The 19,268-nt window shown below is 45.6% G+C and overlaps 1 protein-coding gene across 10 annotated transcripts in view; it reads right to left on the minus strand.

Annotated features, from left to right (window-relative positions):
* Positions 1-19,268, minus strand: part of Add1 (adducin 1) — a 59,088-nt gene that overhangs the window by 13,765 nt on the left and 26,055 nt on the right. For all 10 annotated transcript variants that reach the window (XM_048363916.1, XM_048363926.1, XM_048363915.1 and 7 more), the window contains 7 exons: positions 17,811-17,973; positions 14,441-14,592; positions 12,305-12,385; positions 11,870-12,019; positions 7,715-7,858; positions 7,521-7,619; positions 6,786-6,962 (listed from right to left, as the gene is read on the minus strand). In XM_048363916.1, coding sequence (XP_048219873.1) covers positions 6,786-6,962; positions 7,521-7,619; positions 7,715-7,858; positions 11,870-12,019; positions 12,305-12,385; positions 14,441-14,592; positions 17,811-17,973 — 966 coding nt within the window. The remainder of the gene's footprint in view (positions 1-6,785; positions 6,963-7,520; positions 7,620-7,714; positions 7,859-11,869; positions 12,020-12,304; positions 12,386-14,440; positions 14,593-17,810; positions 17,974-19,268) is intronic.

Here is a 19,268-nt window from a genome sequence, read left to right on the forward strand (position 1 = left end):
CACAACCCACGGCAAAGCATGTGACGAGCACCCTGAGTGTACCGGGACACGACGTGGGCAGTGACAGCATGACCCTCCTCACACACTCCCAAGAACAGAAACCAAACAGAAAAGAGACACCCTGGGCAGCAGAACATGCAAAAAGGTTCACAGCGGTTACTCTGCACAGGGGGCTGGATAGGACCTTCTGGAGCTTCTGAGGTGCCGATCTCATGTTTATATGGGTGCTGGCCACACAGTGTGCTCCGTTTCAAAACTTAACTGAACACTTGAGTGTACGTGTGTGCCCCTGTTTATATTTCAACAAGAAAAACTAAAACTGAGATGGGCACCAGTGCCTCATGTCTGTGAAACTGAGATCCACAAGACAGCAGTTCAAAGCCAGCCCAGACAGAAAAGTCTGTGAGACTCCTCCCCTGCATTTCCAGCTGGAGCAAGGCTATGGGTGTGGCTCCAGCATCAGGCACCAGTTGAGTGTGCCAGGCTAGATGAGCTCAAGGTCCTCAGCTCAGACTCAGTGCAGTGCTGTCAAAAGTTAATAGCAAAGCCAGCCCACACAGAAAACTCTGAGACTCCATCTCCAACTAGCCAACAAAATGCCAGACTAGAGGAAGTAGCTGAAGTGGTAGAGTACCAGCTGTAAACAAGAAAGCCAAAATGAGCTTGAGGCCCTGAGTTCAAGCACCAGCATCAACACAAAAGAAAACAAACAGGGCTTGCTTGCTGCTGACCACTCTATAGGTTGTACTAAAAAATAAACTACTTTTGAATCAGTTTAAAGACTAATTATCTTTAGGCCAGACCAAACAAACATACATGTAACAAGTGGTTCCCTGCAAAGTTACTTTAACCACAATCAAATTCGATTTTCAATCCCACCATGATCATGATCGTTTGCCAGTACCTTAAAAGAGGTCTCTCTCTTGAGCCACACTTGCTTGATCGCTTCCCCACAGACAGTATCTCCAAGGAGAAGGATGCTATCTATCCTCGTGACTTCTCCCAGGCCCTGGCACTGGGCAACTGTAAGGGACTGTGTAGTGGCCGCAGGTGCCCATGCCTCATGACCGACACCCTGCCCCAAGCACAGACTGGACCTCCGAAGTGCCTTCACACAACTCAAGTGCCTGTCTTGTGGCTCTCCTGGCCTGGCTGGCTCTGATGACGCAAACCCCTGTGCACACTACTGCTCTGAGAAAGCCAGTCCTCTGGAAATGGACCACTGACCCTTGGGACAATAAGGCAACCCTGGCCAGCCAACCTGGCAGCCTCCCAAATCCCTATGTTACATGCAGGTGTGTCTCAACTGCTGACCCACAGAAGGCATCAAACAGCAGAGGCGCACTGTTCCCCAGACGAAGCTGGGAGTGCTGGATTCCACAGTGACATGAAGAATGGAGAGGGTGCTGGACAAGTGCCGGCCAAACCACCTAACAGACCCAAACTCAGATGTGGTCAGTTGCAGCACTTGACAGCCTGAAAAAGACACCCAACGACAGGACACACACAGCCCTCTAGAGGCTGCGCTCTGCAACAGGGCACTCCTAAAACATTCTAGAAACCTAGGCTCAGGAATCAAACAGCTGGACACGGTGGCATATACCTAGAATCCCAGAATTCAGAAGGCTGAGGCAGAAGAATCTGAAGTCAAAGACCAACCTGGGCCAGAAAGTGACATAGTGTCAAGGAAAAATAAAAGTTAAAACAACAACAACAACCCAGGGGCTGGAAATGTGGCTTAGTGGCAAGAGTGCTTGCCTCGTATACATGAAGCCCTGGGTTCAATTCCCCAGCACCACATATATATATATATATATATATATATATATATATATATATATATATATATATATAAAACAGCCAGAAGTGGCGCTGTGGCTCAAGTGGCAGAGTGCTAGCCTTGAGCAAAAAGAAGCCAGGGACAGTGCTCAGGCCCTGAGTTCAAAGCCCAGGACTAGCAAAAACAAAACCAAAACCAAACAAAATTCATCCAGGAATCCTCTTTCCCTTTACATTCTGCTCTCCTTTGAGGGCCATCTAATTATGAAGCACTCCTAGGACACATTTTTTAAAAGACAAGTGTCAAGCCAGATGCAGCACAATCCTACTGTTCTGGAGGCTGGGTTCACAGTTCCAGGCCACCCTGAGAAAAATTCACAAGACACTATCTAAATTTAAGAAAAAAAAGCTGAGCACAGTGGTGCACACATGTCATCCTAGCTACACAGCAAGTACAAAGAGAAAGATGGTGGTACAGGCCAGCAGCGGCATGGACAGGAGGCCCTGTTAAACACTAAAGCCACGAGGGGAGGTAGGTAGCTCAAGTGGTTAGAGTGCCTGCTGCCAGGCATGTTCAAGGGCCCGCATTCGGCTCCCCACACACACACACACACACACACACACACACACACACACACACACACACACACACACACACACACACACACACACACACACACACACACACACTCTGCCCCTCTGGAGTCATTTTCTTTTTACATCTTTCCTCAGAAAGGTGCTGGCAATTTTCCATTTATGAGCATGCTTGTCACAAGGCAATAAAAGAGGATTCTACCACAAAAGGACTGTGGCCAGCAACATTCTGCTCTGAGTAACTCCAGCTTCATCCTGCTCACTGAGCTGAGACTGAGTAGTTTTCCATGGCTTCAAGACAAAGCCCAGGGACTTGCAAATATCCCTTCATCACAACAGGTGCCAACTTCTCCTAATCAACTCTTCCCTTTAAACGCTGATAAAACCGGAAATAATGTGCACACCTCTGAACACTGCCTGCTCATACTGGGGAGAGAGGGTCTTGGGGTATAGCTCAGTGGCAGAGAAGGTACTTAATAAGGCTCTGGGTTCAGGCTGGGAATGTGGCTTAGCAGTAGAATGCTTGCCTTGCACGCATGAAGCCCTGGGTTCAATTCCTCAGCACCACATAAGCAGAAAAGGCCAGAAGTGGCGCTGTGGCTCAAGTGGCAGAGTGCTAGCCTTGAGCAAAAAGAAGCCAGGGATAGTGCTCAGGCCTTGAGTTCAAGCCCCAGGACTGGACAAAAAAATAAACAAAGCTCTGAGTTCAATCCTTAACATACAAGTGTCTGAGGTATATATATATATATATATATATATATATATATATATGTATATATATATGTATGTATATGTACACAATATATCTATCTTAGACTACGATCAGTAATTGCTACATATGTTTTTCTTTAGAACTATAACAGCAGTCTATATTAATAATTATATATAAATACATTAATCAACTGAGAACATTAGAGACATTGATTTAAAATGTACTTTTAATGTTTTGGTTTTGTTTTTTTTTTGCCAGTACTGGGGCTTGAACTCAGGGCCTGGGCACTGTCCTTGAGCTTCTTTTGGCTCAAGACTAGCACTCTACCACTTGAGCAATAGCATCACTTCGGGCTTTTTCTGTGTATGTGGTACACATGGAATCAAACCCAGGGTTTCATGCATGCTAGGCAAGCTCTCCACCACGACGCCACATTTGTCCATCCCTCATTGCTTTTTTGGAAATTCTTTTCGAGTTGAGGTTTCACTGGGCTACATGGCCCAGGCTGGCCTCCTTGGCCATCTTCCTGCCTCTGCCTCCAGAGTGCTGGGACTGCAGGAGCACCACCATGCTGGCAAAATACTTTGTGATGAACACTTCACTCAGTAATCCTTCACTCTCTTCCTAACTTCCCTAAATAAATGAGCTAAAGTAAGACCTAACTCAGATTTCCCTCTGTCTACTTCTAGAATGTACTCATCAGAAGGTGGGGCAGGTCGTGTTCTGGATTCCGATCTGGAGAGTTCCAGGTAGCAGAGCAGTGAAGTGTTAAGGAGTGCAGGCTGAGGGGAGGGAGCCAGGCCAGCGCAGCACCTTCACTGTGACCTTGTGCCAGGGCTGTGCCACAGGGAGCCTACTTCCACCCTCCACCCACCGGCTACCTCACTCCAACTGTCTTTTTAAAATTACTATTGTTACTGTTACTAGAAGGGTGAGGTACAGAGCAGTGACAGTTACATAAGTCAGGTAATGAGTACATTTCTTTTCTTTTATTTGGGGTGGGGGGGTCATGGGGCTTGAATTCAGGGCCTGGGTGCTGTCCTTGAGCTCTTTTGCTCAAGGCTAGTCCCCTACCACTTACAGCTCCACTTCTGGTTTTCTGGGAGGTAATTGGTAAGTGTCTCATGAACTTTTCTGTCTGTGCTGGCTTTGAACTGTGATCCTCAGATTTCAACCTCCTGAAAAGGTAGGATCACCAGAGCCCAGCTACAAGTATGTTTCTTTTTGGACAATGTCACCCCTTCTCTTGTTCTTTCCCAGATACTCCAACTGCTTTTCCCACCTTCTTTGATGGCTTCTGCACCTCTTCCAGCTTTCTGTGATCAGTACAGGCCTCTCACCTGTCCTCGGTCCTGTAGCTCTTGGTGTGCAGACCATGTGGAAGGCACTGCACTTGGGGTCTGTCGGCTCATTTCCCCAGGAGGCCGTAACTCCAGAGGCAAGAACTATGCACTTCATGATGGCAGCAGACAGCATGAAGCATGGACCCAGAGGCTATGCTAGACAGCTCTACCACCCTCCTTCCCTCTCCCTCCCTCCCTCCCTTCCTTCCTCCCAAGACTATCCCTTTCAGGAAGAAACCCCCATGCTCTCTTTCTTACAGCCAGCATTCTTCATATGCAGAGAGGTTCAGTAAGAAAAGAAAACTCAGACCTGAGAGTTTGGTTCCCTGATCTTTAAGGAACGTGGAACTTCCTGCCCTTTGAAGCATCCCCAGGTGACCTGGCCCAATGGCCAGGCCTTCCACTGACCGCACAGTAGCCACCGCCACCAACAGCACAGGCCCTGCCCAAAGAATTCTGGCAGCTGACCCACCACTAATGCCATGTGCCCTTACGATGGTCCCCCCTCCCCTCACCACTAATGCATGTGCCCTTACGATGGTCCCCCCTCCCCTCACCACTAATGCATGTGCCCTTCTGATGGTCCCCCCCTCCCCCCACCAGTAATGCATGTGCCCTTCCGATGGTCGGTCCTGAGCTCTGCGACAGCACCAAAGGACAGAGGCATCTGTCATCCAATGTGCTCTCGACCCTCAGCAGTCGTCAAGTCAAATCTGGGGAAAGAGGTATTTAGCAGAGCCTGAGGAAGTCAGGATGGGCCTGAAGGGACACTCACAGTACACACCCCACCTCTCCTCGGCTGTGACTTCAGAGGGCCCAGCCTCTGCACTGCTGCCTCCTTCGCAGCCTCATTTCTTGTGACCACACCTGTTTTGGGAGACCACTCCCAAGGCCACCTTCTACGTAAGGCTCTTTCCTTAACCCTAACGAAAGGAAGGAGCCCTGCTCAAGCCCGCTGTCTAGGACCACACCTGCCGTGTGTGCACAACGTGTGGCCCCCGCCACCCCATCGTTCTGCACACACACCAGGTCATGTTTTCTCTGGCAGTACCACAACCTCACCCTTGCTGTGGAAACATTCTACTTGCTGACCTACACTCCCACTTGTTTCTTGGTAGTAAGAGGGTTGAATTCAGAGTCTCATGTTTGCTAAGCAGGCAGTCTAATACTTAGGCCATGCCTCCAGCCCAGAGTTTTTGCTTTTCAGTTTTTAGATGCTACTTTTGCTTAAGCTAGCCTTGAAGTCATAATCCTCCCACCTCTGCCTCTCAAGGAGCTAAGATTCCAGGCAGGAGCCACCACTATCTGTCTCTCCTTATCACCGCTTCTATACCATATACCAGGCTGGGCTCTGGGTCCCTATACTAAGTAGCCCAGAGACTCCCACAAAGCAGGCAAGCAATAGGTACCCAGGAAGCAAGTAATGGGGCCAAGTAGTAAGAATTATTAGTAAACAAATGCCCCAATTAACTGCTACTTCAGAAAGTCCCTGTCTAGCTCACTGTGGGAAGACAGGCACGGGGCTGACAACTAGCTATCTCACAGCCTAGTATAGAAGATTTCTAGTGCTCTTGTCCCACATAAAGTTGGACTTTAAAAAAAGCAGAACAAGAGGCATAGTTTTGCATATCAGTCACCCCTTGAGGGATGGAGGCAGGAGGATCAATCATCAGTTCAAAGCCAGGCTGGTACAATGTAATACCCCCCCTCTCAAGAACAAACCAAACCAACAGAACAATGTAAGGAACCTTCACATCCAGAGTTTATCATGATCTAACCTAGGAGTTAAAAACCCTGATAGCTGGAAATTTTGGAGGATAAAAGCACTCAGATAAGCATGAAGACAGTAATTTCACTTACTATGAAAACACTAACATTTAGCCAGACACTGGTGGCTCACACTTGTAATCCTAGCTACTTAGGGGGCTAAGATCTGAGGATTGTGGTTCAAAGCCAGCCCAGGCAGAGAAGCCCATGAGACTCTTATCCCCAGGTAACCACACTAAAAAGCCAGAAGCACAGCTGTGGTTCAAGTGGAAGAGTGCTAGCCTTGAGCACAAAACCTCAGGGACCTCCCAGGTCCCAAGTTCAAGCCTCAGAAGCTACATTAAAAACCCACCATCAATTATTTTTCTTCTTTTGCTAGTCCTAGGGCTTGAACTGAGGGCCTGGGCACTGTCCTTGAGCTTCTTTTTGCCACAGTGCCACTTCCAGCATTTTCCGTTTATGTAGCACTGAGGAATTGAACCCAGGGCTTCATGCATGCTAGGCGTGCCCCCTACCGCTAAGCCACCTTCCCAGCCCCTCACCATCTGTCTTTTAGAACAAGCTTTACAAGGTGGTGGTACCCTTCTTACCAGATTGTCGAGCATCCGCATGAGGGCTTCAAATTCCTGCTCCCCAATCAGCCACCTGGGCGATGACCCGGAGCCATCTCCTTCGGGAGAGCCCGGGGGACGGGACTTGGCCCTGTACTTCTCAGGATCCAGCAGGACTAGGTTGTCTGGTCCTCCAGCACTGGCCAGAGTTCGAACCTTTCCAAAACAAACAAACAGTATGGCTCAGTGCCACATGGAGAGGAAGAGCTACTCTGTAGGTTTCTAAAGAAAGCAAATCAGTAGATTGTGAGCTGGGCAAGAACTGCACCGATCCACACTGAGTGCTCACGCTTCGCAGAGACACAGGGGACAAAGCACCCGAGCGCAAGCCTGGCCGGGTAGGACGGGTGAGGTACTACAGGCCGGGGCCTGTGGATCTCCACCTCTAGGCTCCAGCTGATTCACAAAGTGTGCGAAGGGCAAACAGGGCCATGTACGTAGGGCACACTTAAGACCTTGGCACATACCAATGTGCCTTAAATGCTAGCCATTTATATACGTGAAAAATGAAAACAAGTCAGGAAAAGTCCCAAACCCAAACCATTGAATTAAAATCACTGAAATGGCATTTGTCTCTGTCAAGTTCCAAACCCATGAGCTCAACATTAGCAGAGAGTGCTCAAAGGTTCATCCTGCTAGACTATCACCAGAAAACCTACATGAGCCCTGGAAACAGCCCACTAATTCAGACTGGCCGGAGCTGCCATCGCCTACCTGGATCTCACAGGCGACCACAAGGTTATGGATGTAATAGAAGGCCTCCTCCACACTCTCTCCAACCGATACGAGCCCATGATTCCGGAGAATAAGAACCTGAGGGGAAAGCGCAGCTCAGGGTCTAGGAGAGAAGACCGCTCACTGAGCTCCTCTCCCTCTATGACTCAACTCCTGGATGACATGCCACTGACCTTGCTTTTAGGCCCAAGATTTTTCTGAATCAAAACTTTTTCCTCCTCATCAACCAGGATGCCGTGGTAGTCATGATAAGCCACTTCCCCAAGGGAAAGTGCCTCGGGGGAGATGGGCAAGAGTCCACATTTCATTGCCGAGACCTAGAGAGTCAAGACCATGAAGGAAAGAAGAGCCAGAGTTAAATTGAAACTCTTAACACGCAAGGGCCCTCCCCACAGAAATACGACCAAAGAGATAACATTCTACTTTGCTTTCTTCACGGAAATAATGAACTCATAAACTTTTGGGCCCCCAGCCAACAGCTGGAAGAGATCTGGGATTTTCCACTGATCGTGAATGCCGTGCAAGGCATGCACAGGGAATGCAGCCCGGCGACAGGCGCAGGACAAGCTCACGCCTGTGCACTAGCACAGTCTCCAAAGGACAAGCGCACACGCCTTGAGGCTCATGCACTTTTCTTCTTAGGTTATACTGAAGAAGGCAAGGTGAGAACTAGATTAAACTAAGTTTTAAAAATTTAGGACAGGGCTGGGGGTATGGCCTAGTGGCAAGAGCACTTGCCTCGTATACTTGAAGCCCTGGGTTCAATTCCCCAGCACCACATATACAGAAAATAGCCAGAAGTGGGCTATGACTCAAGTGGCAGAGTGCTAGCCTTGATCAAAAAGAAGCCAGGGACAGTGCTCAGGCACCGAGACCAAGGCCCAGGACTGGCAAAAAAAAAAAAAAAAAAAAAAAATTAGGACAATTATCCTCGGTAACTTTTCTACATTTATTTAAGTAAAGTGAGTCTTCAAGTAAAAAAAAAAATCCTAGTATACACATTATTTTTGAAGTTTCCTAAAAGTCTCCAAGTTGGCCTTAAGATAGGCTAATTTTGAAGATCTTGTACAGACTGCAGCTTTATGATTCCAAACTCACGATTCAAGTATTTCCTATAGGCACAACTCCAGAGAAAAGTTAATTTAAAACCATAATGCCATATTTAATTCCTTCCCTACTATCAGCTTTCATATAAGAAATTTCCTAGTGGTGTCTGTAGTCCCAACATCTAGAAGGATGAGACAGAAGGATTGTGAGTTGAAGGCTAGCCTGAACTACACAGCAGGAGCCCATCTCAAGATCAACTACCAAACAAAAGGCAAGAAAAACAAATTTCCTTATCAAGCACAAGCAAAGTTATTTTTGCACCTTTCTCCCCCCAAAGTACTAGGAATTTGAAGCCAGGGCCCTGTGTGTGCCAGGCAAGCATTCCATCAGTGCTGTACACACCCAGCCCAGATAGCTTTTTTCCTTTTTTGTTTTAGAGCTGGTCACCACATGTCCCAGGCAGTCTGGGAACTTGTGATCCTGCCGCCGCTCCCTCTGCGTGCTGGCGGCAGACACCACCACGCCGGGCCCTGACAGAAAACACTGCAGGGTGGCCATTTATAACCAGCTCTCAAAGCTGCTGTCCAACAGTGGCTTAGTGGGAGAGTGCTTGCCTAGCATGCATGAAGCCCTGGGTTCAATTCTGTAAAGCCAGAAGTGGCGCTGTGGCTCAAGTGGTAGAGTGCTAGCCTTGAGCAAAAAGAAAGCCAGGGACGGTGCTCAGACCCTGAGTTCAAGGCCCAGGACTGGCAAAAAATAAATAAAAAAAAATCTACAGATGTTTTAGTAGTTAGAAAAGTATTTTTCTGGAAAAAAAATGACATCATCCAAAGAATGGCATATCTAATAAAATTCCTTTGTCAATATCAAAACCATATGTTTAGCCAGGGGTGGTGGTGCACGCCTGTAATCCCAACACTCAGCAAGCTGGAATTCTAGTGTGAGAGGCCAGCCTGGGCTACACAAAGAGAACTGTCTTTAAAATAATATTAATTGTTTAAAAGGTAGGCTCAAAAGTGAAATACCTCAACCAGAGCTAACATTCATCTAAATACTCCAATACGCACAACACTAAGACATCCAGACAGCTGTCCACATATGGTGGTGGTGGCAGCTCCTTAAAAAGCTTGAGTCTAGATGCTAAAAGCCAGCCTGGCAATATAATAAGACCAAATCTCCAAAAATGAACAAAAATCAACTCATCAAGGCAGATTAAGACACATTAGTGGCTGAGGTTGTGTGTCATGCCGTCGTGCCTGTGGTGCTGGAGAGGAGCACCAGGTTCTTGCGCAAGCTAGGCGAGCACTCCATCACTTAGCTACAGGGCCCCCAAAGTTCTTAAGGCATGAAAATGGTAATAAAAAGCATAGTTCTATAATATTCCTTTCCCTTTGTACACACCCTTCATAATGAAGGGTAGGCCTTTGTAAGGGCAGCTACTAGAACCAGAAGAGTGATATTTAGTGAATAACCCAGGTAGGCTCTGGGAAAATATAGGTTTGGTAACCAAGTCTCCTGACAGCCACACTAATTATGTCTCTGCCCCAGATGCTTTTCTTATTTTTTTTTTTTATTTTTTCCAGTCCTGAGGCTTGAACTCAGGGCCTGAGCACTGTCCCTGGCTTCTTATTGCTAAAGGCTAGCACTACCACTTGAGCCACAGCACCACTTCTGGCTTTTTCTGTATCTGTGGTGCTGAGGAATGGAACCCAGGGCTTCATGCATGCAAAGCAAGCACTCTACCACTAGGCCACGTTCCCAACCCTGCTTTTCGTATCTTTGCTCAATCATGATCCAGGTCAAGTCCACTGGCTCCAGACAGAACATTATAAGGCAGCTGGGCAGGATGGCCTTCCTCGCCCCTAGCCAGTCAACATGCTCGAGTCCCTTGCATCCTCTAGATCCTTCCCTACGTGTCCAGAGTCATCTGCCCAACACCTATCTTGCTCCTGTCATCTCAGTCCCTGCTCACTACTGTCCCTCTGCACCTGAGTCTTCATTGCATGGACATCTGGTTCGACCCTCAACCTTTAATGATTCTCTAACTGTTAAGACAAATGGACACTGTCAGATGTACCACAGCTTCTTCAAAACTTAGGTAACGAATGATTCCCTTAAGAGAAAAAATAAGTTGTGCCTTTTGTTTTCATTTTGGATTTTTTGCCAGTCCTGGGGCTTGAGGTCAGGACCTGGCACTGTCTCTGAACTTCTTTTTGCTCAAGGCTAGCACTCTACCACTCGAACCACAGTGACACTTCTGGCTTTTTCTGTATATGTGGTGCTGAGGAATCGAAGCCAGGACTTCATGTATTCTAGGCAAGCACTCTACTCCTAAGCCACATTCCCAGATTCCCACACTCCCCAAATAAGTTATTTTAAGAAAGTCAATGCTAGGTGCTGGTGGCTCACACTTGTACTGCTCAGGAGACTGAGATCTAAAGATCACAGTTCAAAGCCATCCTGGGAAGGAAAATCTGTGAGACTCATCTCCAATTAACCACCAGAAAACCAGAAGTGGAGCTGTAGCTTAAAGTGGTGGAGTGCTAGCTTTGAGGGGGCGGGGAGAAAGTTCAGGGCTAGTGCCCAAGCCCGGAGTTCAAGCCATGGCTGACAGGAAGGAAGGAAGGAAGGAAGGAACTCAAACTAAGCCAGGCCCTAGTAGCTCACACCAATAATCCTAGCTACTAAGGAGGCTAAGATCTGAAGATCATGGTTCAAGATGGAAAGACAGATCTGAGAAGTTTTATATCTAATTAAGCTGTAAAGGGCCAGAAATAGAGGTTTGGCTCAAATGGTAATGTGTCAGCTGTGAGCCAAACAGCTAAGCGAGAGCACAAAGCCCTGAATTCAAGTCCCAGCAATGGCACCAAACGAAAAAAAAAGCCAATCCAGTGTCAGTAGCTCATGCCTGTAATCCTAACTACTCAGAAGACTGAGATCTGAGGATGGCAGTTTGAAGCCAGCGCAAGCAGGCACGTCCATGAGACTCTTATCTCCAGAAAACCAGAAGTGGCGCTGTGGCTCAAAGTGGTAGAACACTAGCCTTGAGTGAAAAAGCTCAGGGACAGCACCCAAGTCCTGAGTTCAAGCCCCAACAACTGACCCCCCAAAAAAAGAAGGAAAAGTCAAACTAGGGATTGGGAGTATAGCTGAGCTTAGTGGACCCTTGCCTTGTCTTGGTTTCATCCCCAGCACCAAAATGAAAAGAAAAAAAAAGTCAAGGAAGTGTGAAACTGTCTGAACCCAGCTCTGCAGCTCAGAGGCGTGAGCCACACACTCACCGCAGCGCCTGCAGGTGTGTGAATGTGCACAATGCACTTCACGTCGGGGCGTGCCGCATAGATGGCAGAATGCAAGGTGAAGCCAGCCTGGTTGACGCCCAGGTTAGTGCTTCCACGATCCACAACATCTCCTTGAAGATTGATCTTCACCTGGACAAGAACAAAAATTTGAAGGACACAAGAGTTACACTAGTTGGAAAGGAAAACCCAAGGCCAAAGTGTTTATAACTTCTTTCAGAGGTTCTTCTCTAACTCATACATTTGGCTTTCTCATGTTTGACTTTACGCTTCCATTTCTTGAATTTTACATCACAATTTCATGTATTTGACTTTATGCTCCCATTTCTTGAATTTTATACAAGCAACTGGACTTGAAAGTATTGAAACATCAATACGATCCATGCAGACATACTGCCAAAGAGAAGGCTTTCTCACCAAGCTGGATGCAGTCACTTCACTGTAGAGAAGCCCAAAAGGCACAATGAGGAAGTGTTCCTGCTCCAAGTTCACTCTGGTCTGTGGAGAAAATGACTTGAGTGAGTCCAAAAGTCCAAAGGAAATTATCTGGGTCTCATTCAGGATTCACATTCCTGGGTGAACCCTACTTGGAGGTACTGAAGCACAGAGCTTGTCACAAAGCTAAGAGGTACTAGAAATATTCTGTTTCTATAGTATACAGCAAGTTAACTACTAAGTACACAGGATATTAGTCATATTAATGCAAACTGACTTTACAGAGAACCAATTACTCAACATTACTGACCTCTGAAGTCAGTAAGTCACTACTAGGCCATCCCAATTGCAGTCAGTCTATAGGCAAATGATGTCACTCCTCAAGGAAGTAGTGCAAATAGAAGAAAATGACATTTCAGAAGAAGCTGAGCTTGGCAGGGCCTGTGCCTTTAGACTGGTGCTGTGCTCCCATGTCTCTGACTATGTGGAGGGGTTAGACCCTGCGGCCATTCTGCAGCCTGATACTGCAGAGGTCACTACCATATTCCCGAAGCACAGTATGGCACAGGGCGGGCCCCAGACCAGCCCTGCATTTAACAACCACCTATGCCGGGTTCTGAAGGAGCCACATCCTGAGCATCCCACCCCTACCAGGACAGAAAGGCCCAACTACCAGCTGCGTATTCCAAGAAAGGACACTCAGCCTACACTTGGCTGGGCCCTCCCCACCCAAAAGCTTCTCTAAATCAGACGCAATGTTAAAACAAAGATCAAATTCAGACCTCCTCGCTGGTCTGCTAACATGGTAGACCTTCTCGCTGGTCTGCTAACAACTGGTAGCACTTCTAAATCCTCTTAGCAGGAAATCCCTATGACCCTCTTTCAAAGAAGGACAATGTGGCCTTGTGGTACTGCTGCACGGATAATACTATCACTATCTCCTTTCTCTTCAGTATCTACATGAGAGTTAAAAAAAAAAAAAAAGGATGTGGGGCTGGGATGTGGCTTAGTACAGCACCCAACTAAGAAAGTTTTAAAGAACTACTTCAAATATGGAGGCAGGATGATTATGAGTTGAGGACAGTACAGGCAAGGGTAGCAGTAAGACATGGTCTCAAAAACAAAAGGGCAGGGCTGGGATTGTGGCTTAGCGGTAGAGTGCTTGCCTAGCATGCATGAGGCCCTGGGTTCGATTCCTCAGTACCACATAAACAGAAAAGGCCAGAAGTGGCGCTGTGGCTCAAGTAGAGCTCTAGCTCTGAGTACAGAGAGGCTCAGGGACAGTGCTTAGGCCCTGAGTTCAAGCCCTAGGTCTGACTGGAAAAAACAAAACAACAACAACAAAAAGCGGGGCTGGGGAGATAGCTCAAATGGTACCTATCTAGGGAGGGCTCAGTACCTCAAAACCATTTTTAACAAGTGTTGAGTGCAGTGGTACACACCTCTGATCCCAGCAGCCTAGGAGGCAGAGATCAGAGGGATCAAAATTTGAGGCTAGCCTTAGCAAAGTATAAGCAAGACCTCTATCTCAACAAATAAGCTGGATGTGATTACAGTCACACAAAACTTGGATTTCAATCCAAGGTTGGCCCTGGACAAAAATATAGTACTCGGGGCTGGGGATATAGCCTAGTGGCAAGAGTGCCTGCCTCGGATACACGAGGCCCTAGGTTCGATTCCCCAGCACCACATATACAGAAAACGGCCAGAAGCGGTGCTGTGGCTCAAGTGGCAGAGTGCTAGCCTTGAGTGGGAAGAAGCCAGGGACAGTGCTCAGGCCCTGAGTCCAAGGCCCAGGACTGGCAAAAAAAAAAAAAAAAAAAAAAAAAAAAAAAATATATATATATATATATATATATATATATATATATATATATATATAGTACTCTGACCAAAAAAAATGACCAAGGGAAAAAGCCCCGCCCCCGCCCCCCGCAGCCTCCCTATACATTGTTGTAATAAGCCAGTACTTGTCAACTCCTCAATTCTTACTTTCTGTAGTAAAGCATCAGAGGAGAAGGTATTCTACGATTTACTCCCGGTAGGTCCACTTCCCTCTCTTCTGGAACAGAAGAGCTGGTACTGGACATGTAACAGTTCACTTGATGTAACACTCACTGTGATATGATTGTAGATAAGCTGAGACCACCCGAAGAGATCTGCCAGTCTATAAAACGCTGCCAACTTGCATCGCAGTAATTTCTCCCCTTTGTCATATGCAATGGAGTCAGACCCTCTGAGGTCATTCACAGGAGTCACCATACCAAGACCTGAGATAAAAATGAAATGCAAATAAGAACATTCCTTGTTAAATGCAGATAAAATAACAGTTCTAATATACATGAAGCCCTGGGTTTGATTCCTTAGCACCACATATATAGAAAATGGCCAGAAGTGGCACTGTGGCTCAAGTGGCAGAGTGCTAGCATTGAGCAAAAAAGGCCCTGAGTCCAAGCCCTGGACTGGCAAAAAAAAAAAAAAAAAAAAAAGGTTATCTTCCATATTAGACCAAAAAGTCTCAAAGATGGGGCTGGGAATATGGCCTACAGTGGTACAGTGCTTGCCTCGCATGCATGAAGCCCTGGGTTCGATTCCTTAGGAGCACCACATATATTGAAAAAGCCAGAAGTGGCACTGTGGCTCAAGTGGTAGAGTGCTAGCTAGCCTTGAGTAAAAAGAAGCAATGCTCAAGCTCTGAGTTCAAGCCCCAGGACTGACCAAAAAAATCTCAAAGATGCTCTTCAGTATTAATGTATAACTAGCAAAATGTATAAGTAGCAAATGTATAAGTATAATGTATAAGTAGCAAAAAGGCAGACAAATTTATGGAACCTAACAAACATGTTCAGAAGGAAATTTCCAACATCATACATATACATTAGAAATAAAGACCATAACTAAGGATTTTTTTGTTTTGGTGTTTTGCCAGTCCTGGGCCTTGGACTCAGGGCCTGAGCACTGTCCCTGGCTTCTTTTTGCTCAAGGCTAGCACTCTACCACTTGAGCCACAGTGCCACTTCTGGCCATTTTCTATATATGTGGTGCTGGGGAATCGAACCCAGGGCTTCACGTACACGAGGGCGAGCACTTTACCATTAGGCCATATTCCCAACCCCACTAAGGATTTTTGATTATAGAATAAAACTGGATACTTAGAGATGGTATTCAAGAAGATTTAAAATAGATTTCAAAATAAACCTCTAGTTACATTTACCTAGAAATGAAAGTAGATAGAAAAAAATGCACTGGGTTGCAGGCATCAGTGGAGACATGGTACTTAAGAAATGTGGATGAAGCCAGGTGTGGTGCTACACTCCTGTAAATTCCCACCCTCAGGAGGCAGATGCGGAGGCGTGTGAATCTAAAGAAACTTAAACTGTACCATGAGAATCTGTATAGGAAGCGTATGTGTGCATGTATACATGAGCGGGAGAGGGCAAGAAGGAAACTGGTTGGTAAAGAATGAATTCAGACAAATATGCTACACATAAATGTTTCTGATGAGTTCCAGATTAATCCATAAATAGTCTTAGAAGCTAAATAAGAAGTCTCCTTCCTTGGAAATAGCAGAATCTAGCTGGGCTTATAAAAATGAAGCAATCTAGCCAGGCACCAGTAACTCACATCTATGATCCTAGCTACTCAAAAGGCTGAAATCTGAGATCCACAGTTCAAAACCAGCTTGGCACACTAATCTGAGAGACTCTTATCTCCAATTATTCACCAAAGAGCTGGAGGTGGAGGTATGATTCAAGAAAAGGAGCCATCCACATGGCTCAAGTGGTAAAGCATCAGCTGAATAAGCAAAGCCAAGCAAGTGTGAGGTCCGAAATTCAAAATCGAGTGCCAACAAAGACGAGGAAGGGAGGGGATCATTTACAACTATTATTATTATTATTTTTTTTTTTTTTGGCCAGTCCTGGGGCTTGGACTCAGGGCCTGAGCACTGTCCCTGGCTTCTTTTTGCTCAAGGCTAGCACTCTGCCACTTGAGCCGCAGTGCCACTTCTGGCCATTTTCTGTATATGTGGTGCTGGGAATCGAACTGAGGGCTTCATGTATACGAGGCAAGCGCTCTTGCCACTAGGCCATATCCCCAGCCCCACAACCATTATTTTTAAAATTATTTTTAAGTAGTTGTATATACAATCACTGTTTTAAAGTCACTAACTGTTAAGAATAAAAACAAGAAAACTAAGCCAACATACAATACAGATACATGCACACCCTTTTTTTCTTTTTGCCAGTCCTGGTGCTTGAACTCAGGGACGGAGCACTGCCCCTGGCTTCTTTTTGCTCAAAGCAGGCACTCTACCGCTTGAGCCACAGCACCACTTCTGGCTTTTCCTATTTATGTGGTACTGAGGAATGGAACCCAGGGCTTCATGCATGCAAGGCGAGCACTCTACCACTAAGCCACATTCCCAGCCCACATCCATTTTTATTTTTATAGTACCACTAGTTACAATAGTTAAGTTATGGAATCAGACTAAGTATCGAATGACAGGATATCAAAGAAAACATGGTACATTTATAGATTTGAGTATTATTCAGAAATAAAGAAGGCTGCGTGCTGGTGGTTAACACCTATAATCCTAGCTACTCGGAAGGCTGAGATCTGAGGATCACAGTTTGAAGCCAACCCAAGCAGAAAAGTCCCCCTGAGACTCTGCTCTCCAACTAACCACTCAAAAACAGAAGTAGCACTGTGCCTCAAAGTGGTAGAGTGGTAGCCTTAGCAACAGAGCTCAGGGACAGCACCCAGGACCTGAGTTCAAGCCATACAACCGACAATGAAGAAGGAAGAGAAGGAGGGAAAAAGATAGGAAGGAAGGACGGAAAAAATATCATCAGTAGGAAAATGGATGAAACTGAAGATCATCATATTAGGTAAAATAAGCAAATTCAAAAAGATGAAATTTCAAGTCTTCACTCTTACGAAAACTCTAAAATTAATAATATGTTTGTAAGGAGGGGAGGTGATCAGTGGAAGAGGGAAAGGAGAGGGAGGTGAAGTCAATATGGTAAAAATACAGTATGCAAGTGTAAGAAAACAGCATAACAAAATCTGCTAACAAGTGTTTCAATAGGAGACGGAGAAGAGATAAGCTTAAGGAAGAACAATATAAAGGGGTAAAGTCATGGCTCAAGTCTATGTTTAACAAGAGGAAGGCCCTAAGTTTAAGCCCCACCAAAAATAAAAGTATTGGTGGAGTGTGTTCGATTAAAGTACATTATATGCACGTTTATAATTATCATAGTAGGACCTCTTTGTACAATTAACCTATTAATTTTTTTAAAAGTGATCTACATTCAAGACTTCAAATTTACAATCTTTTATTATAGCTAAATATTATGTATTATGTAGTTAGTTCCATGAAAAGCTTCAGAATTCTACTTAGAATTTTACAGAGAATATAAAAAAACACTAAAGACTGTTGGTATGACTCAACTGGTAGGACTGGAAGGGGAAAATAAGAGCTACTTACTCATGTTTAAGGCAGCCATCCCTCCCTGCGGGGCTGCTGGGTAGACGTTTGGTACACTGGCGGTCATGAAGTCTGCAATCTGCTGTAACGCCAGGAGACCTGTGGGGTTCTTCCCCTTCTTAAATTGTTCTTGAATCATCGATTCCAGTTCTTCACAAAAAGCCTAAAAGGCATATGAAAACATTTCTGTTTGTTTTTACCAACTCTTTGTGTTTTCATCCAGTGCCAGAACAGCACATATCATCCTCAGACATGACTACTGGGAATATAAACTTATACATTCTTTTCTTTTAATTTAATTTAATTATCAAGGTGACTTGCAGAGGGGTTACAGTTACAAATGTAAGGTACTGAGTGCACTTCTTTTTTAACATAGTTAACCCCTTCCTCGCTTTTCTCCCTCTAAAACTTACATATTCTTTTCTGGCAACTGACTTCATAAAAACTTAAAAGATCTGAACAGAAATCTGATTATAAGGAAATAAGAGGTATATGCTCAAGTTTTTATTTATAATTATGCTCATTTTAGTATTACTGATACAAGAGAAAGCAGCCTACATTACAAATAACAAACAGAGAACTGATCAGGAATGCTGAGAATTCTGTGCACACATTCAACATAAAAAATGAAAAAGAGCCAGGCACCGGGGGCTCTGTATCATACTCAGAAGTCTGAGATCTGAGGATCACAGTTCAAAGCCAGCCCAGGCAGGAAAGTCAGTGAGTGAGACTCAGGGACAGTGCCCAGATCAGAGTTCAAGCTCCATAACTGACAAAAAAAAAAAAAAAAAGTCAAAAACTTAAATAATGAAAGTAGGAAAATGAACCCGAATATATACATCTTTTGTCAAATAATCCTAAATTAGGCCAAAAGGTTCAGTACATTGCCAGTGAATTTAACATAGGTCATTTATGGTTTGTTGGGTTTTGCACTAGAGGGATTTTAAACTCAGGGATATGAACTTGCTAGGCAAAGGCTCTGCCATTTGAACCATATTCCCAGCCCATAAAGTCACTATTGTTAACAATACAGATACTGACTGCAGGGCACTGGTGGCTCACACCCTATAATCCTAGCTACTCGGGAGGCTGAGATCTGAGGATTGCTGTTTGAAAACAGCCTGGGCAAGATAGTCCTTCAGACTCTTTGTTTTGTTTCTTGCCAGTCCTGGGGCTTGAACTCAGGGCCTGAGCACTGTCCCTGGATTCTTTTTGCTCAAGGCTAGCACTCTACCACTTGAGCCACAGTGCCACTTCCAGCTTTTTCTATATATGTGGTGCTGAGGAATGGAACCCAGGGCTTCATGTATACGAGGCGAGCACTCTACCACTAGGCCATATTCCCAGCCCGTCTCAGACTCTTATCTCCAATAAATGACCAAAAAGTAGAGCACTAGCCTTGAGCAAAAGGAATTCCAGGACAACACAGAGGCCCTGAGTTCAAGCCCCACGACTGAC

The sequence above is a fragment of the Perognathus longimembris genome, chromosome 16, assembly GCF_023159225.1.
Source record: "Perognathus longimembris pacificus isolate PPM17 chromosome 16, ASM2315922v1, whole genome shotgun sequence".
NCBI lineage: Eukaryota > Metazoa > Chordata > Mammalia > Rodentia > Heteromyidae > Perognathus > Perognathus longimembris.